The sequence below is a fragment of the Sinocyclocheilus grahami genome, unplaced genomic scaffold (genome assembly GCF_001515645.1).
Source record: "Sinocyclocheilus grahami isolate Dianchi unplaced genomic scaffold, SAMN03320097.WGS_v1.1 scaffold40.1, whole genome shotgun sequence".
Taxonomy (NCBI): domain Eukaryota; kingdom Metazoa; phylum Chordata; class Actinopteri; order Cypriniformes; family Cyprinidae; genus Sinocyclocheilus; species Sinocyclocheilus grahami.
Window position 1 is genome coordinate 2,626,865 of NW_015505219.1, and position 5,302 is coordinate 2,632,166.

At 35.8% G+C, this 5,302-nt stretch overlaps 1 protein-coding gene across 1 annotated transcript in view; it reads right to left on the minus strand.

Moving 5' to 3' along the window:
- Positions 1-1,605: 1,605 nt before the first annotated feature.
- LOC107582139 (YLP motif-containing protein 1-like) overlaps positions 1,606-5,302 on the minus strand; it is a 27,222-nt gene continuing 23,525 nt past the window's right edge. Inside the window, exons 12-15 of the mRNA XM_016267869.1 lie at positions 4,424-4,475; positions 3,127-3,251; positions 2,666-2,846; positions 1,606-2,338 (exon numbers count right to left, since the gene is read on the minus strand). Coding sequence (XP_016123355.1) covers positions 2,700-2,846; positions 3,127-3,251; positions 4,424-4,475 — 324 coding nt within the window. The 3' untranslated portion in view covers positions 1,606-2,338; positions 2,666-2,699. The remainder of the gene's footprint in view (positions 2,339-2,665; positions 2,847-3,126; positions 3,252-4,423; positions 4,476-5,302) is intronic.

Below are 5,302 nucleotides of genomic sequence, written 5' to 3' on the forward strand. Positions count from 1 at the left end.
GGAAAACTTTGTGTTGATTCTTTTGTGGCATTTAACAAATCATCTAAATATTTAATTCAGTCAAGTTTATTAATGTCTGATCCAGACCTACACATTATCCCAGCCGTTTTTTAAGGTATTAGAAGCACTTAATACAAAATCATGTGAATTAACGTTTTTAGGTGACAGCAATCAAGCTGTTAATTATATTGTGCAGTCTGCACAGTATACCGCCTTATGGGATAATATGGCAAAGTAATATCTTGATTAATACCAGTTTAAAATAACCAATTTTTGGTTATGACACAGACTACATGTGTTGCACATTAAATGTCAACTTCTGCCTCTGAGAAGGTTTAAGACGCCACAAAACAAGTAAATTCAATGGTGCAGTGAGGTTTTTCTTTTGAAATTATTAAAGTGCTCATGTGTATATGTATACATTTGTTTTGATGCATTTTTTGCAAGTTTTGTTTAAATGTCAAATCAAATTTTTTTGTACAAATTTTTAAATGACTGACAACCTATATTATAACCTATTTTTTGTTTTGTTTATAGATGTATGCAATCAACAACCACAAGTTTCAAGGACAAGTAATGTTAGTAGCAATACACAATTGATGTTAGTGTTTTCTCTCTCTCTCTTCATTGCAAAGGTGTGTATTAAGTTGCCAACCAACAAGTCATTTGTTTTGACTGTGATTTTTTTTTCATATTGTCAATGACTCCAAACACAAAAGCATCAACTACATTATCAATTTTGAACAGGAGGAATATTACATGTTTATACTCCAGAGGGAGCAGTTGAACGGTCACATTGTGCATTCAGAATAGCTCACCCAAAAATCAGTCACCCACACATTGCTCCTAAACTATATATTCGTTCTTCTTTGCAACACTATTTTCTTTGAAGTAACAGACAGCAGCCATTAATTGTCAAGCTCCAAAGACAACACAAGTACCATAGAGCAGTAGTCCTACAACTCCTGAATTACATTCCAGGTCTAGAAGAAAATCCATATAACTTTATTTTAGGTGTAGACTTTAATTCATTTTTCACTTAAACCATGTTGCAAAGAAGATGGTGTAAAGCCCAACCGAACAACTAGTGTTTTTTGAGTGAACTATTTACTCAAATTGCCAATAAAATGTTTGTAATCATGTAATTAATCCATTAACTGCCAGAGAATAAAATAACAGCAATTAAAGCACCACATTAAACACTGATTTAAAATAGATAATAGATTCACAGAGTGCAAATTTATCATGGATTGCAGTTTGTTCACACTTACCTTTAATGGCATCTCATTCGTATTTGTGTCTGAATATATAGATGCTGAATGTTTTATGCACATTTAATGAACATCACTGTCGGGTGGACAACTTGATAATACAAGTGCACTAATACCCAGTGTGCATTCATTAAAGAACCCAAATATCACTGCAAAATCTAAAGCCTTAGCAAATGCATTACATATTCCAACCAATGAGGTTTACGTCACAATACATACAACTGCATATTGAACTCTTGTTATTAATAAAGCTTATTTCTGGCTCTTAGTATTACGAACGGATTGCTTTTTATCAAAAATCAGACAAGAAGCTCACGTTTAAACTGCAGTATTTACATATAAGGTTTTCAGGGTCACGTGTAATTTTCCAAAAATATATACAAATACAAATGTAAATTGAGATGTTTCATGACACGAAGCATTGGTCTAGCCAAACTCTGTATACGTCTTATGTATTTGATGCAACATTTATGCCCATGTTTTCTGGCAACTTATGTGGCAAACCAATAATAAGCAGGCCAATAAAACAACCACTGGAACAGACCTGTCATTCAATATGTTGCCACATGAGAAACCAGTAAACTATTTCGTAAGCAAGTCATGCGTCTATCTGAAGAGTTTCTTTCGAATCTTTAAATTACAGCTCAGTCACCAAACCAAAGTTTCACAATTCAGCTTAACAGACAGATTTTTAATAGCAACAAAGTGAAAAATGATTGTTTTATGAGTCTTTTTTTGTAAGCTTTATTGAGTGTGTACATGTGTGTGAACTACAAGAATATTTCAGGTCCAAACACATTAGATCTATGGACTAAAAATAAAGAAAGTAAGGATATCACCTACAATCAAATGCACCACTGATACAAAACCACACACAATGCTTAACCTATTAAAATAAGATTGCGGATAAAACAAAAAAGGGATTTACATTACACCAGATATTATATGAAGGCCACTGCATGTACTACGGGATCGACCAATGACTAATCGCCAGTTTCTGAAGAGACGATGCTCTTTCTTCATCAGGCAGTACACTTTGGAAATGAAGAATTTCATGAACTGGTGACCTGGAAAAAGATGACTAGTTAAAAAGACATGAAGAGAATTTAAATAACGTGTTTGTATAATGATAGTGGATCACATTTACTACTACACAGTTACTGAATAAGGCCCAGTCAATCTAAAAATGTTACATTTTTTCCTTCAGAAATAACTGCAAAAGGAATTTTTTTGGGAATCTATACCTAAAACATTCTTACACTTAAATGGTTTAAGATGTAAATAAGCAAGCATGTTCTAAAACTTGGCAAATATAGGAAATAAAATTAGAGTCTCTAGCTTTCTATCTGCATCAATCTTGGCTAATCAAAAGAGCCGAATTATTAGAAACTTACCATAAACGCTGTACAAATGTCATTACAAAATCTCCTAAAAATACTTGGTGCGGTTAAGAGCTCTCTGAGCAAGCTGGCCGCTCTCATCCGTGATTTTCTCCCAGTCCGTCTGACCGACTACAAAACCAATCGCGCGCTTTCTGTCGGCATCCTTCTTCTCTTCGAGATCAGCCCAGCGCACCTGCAAAATCAGAGAATTTAATGAGCACAAAATGCTCGTTTAAATCATGACCCTCCCCAAACTGAACAAGAAAAGCTATTAATTTCAGATTAATTTACCAACTAGTGAGAGTCTTGTTCAGACCAACAACAACAACAAAAATACAGACCAACTATTCAAGCCTTTTCAAAAGAGGGGTCTCAATCTGCAATTCTCAAGAACATTCAAAATAAAAACTGAACAACAGGTGACTATAAACAGTAATTCAAAGCTACTATATGAAATACGTGCAGCACATTACCCTCTTTTTGCCAGGTTCAGACATGCGACTGGCATAGTCATCGGGCAGTTGAAGGAAGTCCTCCATGCCAGACATATCAGTTTCTCGTTTTCTCTTGCCTCCACCCGCCAGACCATCCAGTTTGTCTGGAAGGACAAAGCAGCATCTAAAGTCATCACCAACTCTACATCTGATGAACACTTATTTACTAAAACCTGGCAAATCACATACTAATATGATAAAAGCTATTACTGTGTTAAGATCGACAGCTGTCCAAAGACGTATATCATGTGCAGCTTCAAGAGCTTTTCACACTGCTGGGTTAGCGTTTTTTTAAACCAGCCACACTTCGGACATTTATACAAACTTTCATGTGCTCACAAGTTTACTTGCTCACCAATGGATCCTTTGCGATGAATGGGTGCCGTCAGAATCAGACAAACAGCTGATAAAATCATCATCATAATAAAAGGGCATTTACAAGACCTTTAAAAATGGAAAACTTGTGTTTTTTTGCCATTCATTTACACAACAACTTTTGAAAATGTGTTCCAAAGTGCAAGCTGTTGAAAACGATACTGTCATTACATGTGTAAACTAAAATAAATTGTGAAAACGGTGGCGTGTGGACAGGGATCATTTCGAAAACGTTGTTGACTACGCAAAATGCAAAGGAAAACCTTTTGTCTTTACAGTACATTATTGTCATGTAAACCTACCCTAAGAAACAACATTTTTTACTGGTGAAAGTAATGTGGATAGAGGACTCCTATTTTAGCTGAAAGTTAAAAACCCAACAAACACACAGCTTTTTGCTTCACAAGACATTAACTGATGGACTGGAGTGGTGTGGATTATTGTGATGTTTTTAATCAGCTGTTTTGACTCTTATTCTGACGGCACCCATTCACTGCAGAGGCTCCATTGGTGAGCAAGTGATGTAATGCTACATTTCTCCAAATCTGTTCCAATGAAGAAACAACCTCATCTATATCTTACAAGGCCTGAGGGTGAGTACATTTTCATTCTTTGGGTGAACTATTTCCTTTAACTGTCTGAGAACAAAATGTTAATGTCAAATAGTTTCAGGTGATTTAAAGCACGACGCGATTCTCACAGATGGAAAAGCAGTTATTGAACTATCAAAGACTAATCAACCCAGTTTGAAAAAAAGATTACCTATATATGACGACACCAAATATTGAAAACAATTATATTAAAGACAACAACCATATATAAAGTATTAAAGATAACAACAACAACATACAGTAGATACATATATTGCTATGAATATTTTGTGTAAACTACAAATACCCACCAAGCTTTGCTTCTGATGTGTCCATCTCCCATTTGCTTTTCGGAAGGTATCCCTATATTACAGAGAGACACTCCAACGGTTAATCCTCAGGTGATGAGAGACAGAGGGGACAGACAGCGTGACAGGGGGATGACAGGGACAGAATAGGGGCTGGGGAGCAATGATGATGCTTTGGATGATGAGAAAATAAGCTTGAAAAAGAGATAATTAATAAGTCACAGAGGCAACAACAAGCTCTCAACAACTGATAAACGGTCCTTATTCAGGATAAGGAAACGTCTACTGAATACAGAAGATCATGCATATTTTAATACATCATGAAGTGTATATGAACCAGATTCCTACTAAACTGACTGCTTCACACATTCATTTTAAAGTAAATCACAAAGCCAAGACACTTTTTTTTGCAGCTGAAATTGGTAACTATGAGATAAGACAAAAAGCCAACAGCACAATGCAGAGGAAATACTCAAGACTGAAATAGAGGCCACTTTTAAATGTAAAAGTATTCTTCTCTGCCAACCTTCAAGAGTATTTCTCAATCCTGCCCTAGAGAAATCATGTTAACACTGGATCTTTGGATTGAGAAACATCGACCTTTCATATAGGGCTGCACGATTAATCGAATGCAATTGTCATGCACACCTTGTCAGTAAAGCCGGTTCTGTGATTAGTAGTAAATCTCTATCACCTGCAGCAACATTTACTACACAGAGCCGTAGTTCTCCAACAAGCTACGCAAAAAAAAACAAACCCCGAAGACAATATAATCGTACGATTATGAAATCGAAGAAATCGTTCGCGATAATGACAGCTGTTTGCATAGCTTCTCCGTGAACTACGGCTCTGTGTAGTAAATGTTGCTCCATCTGAAAGCAC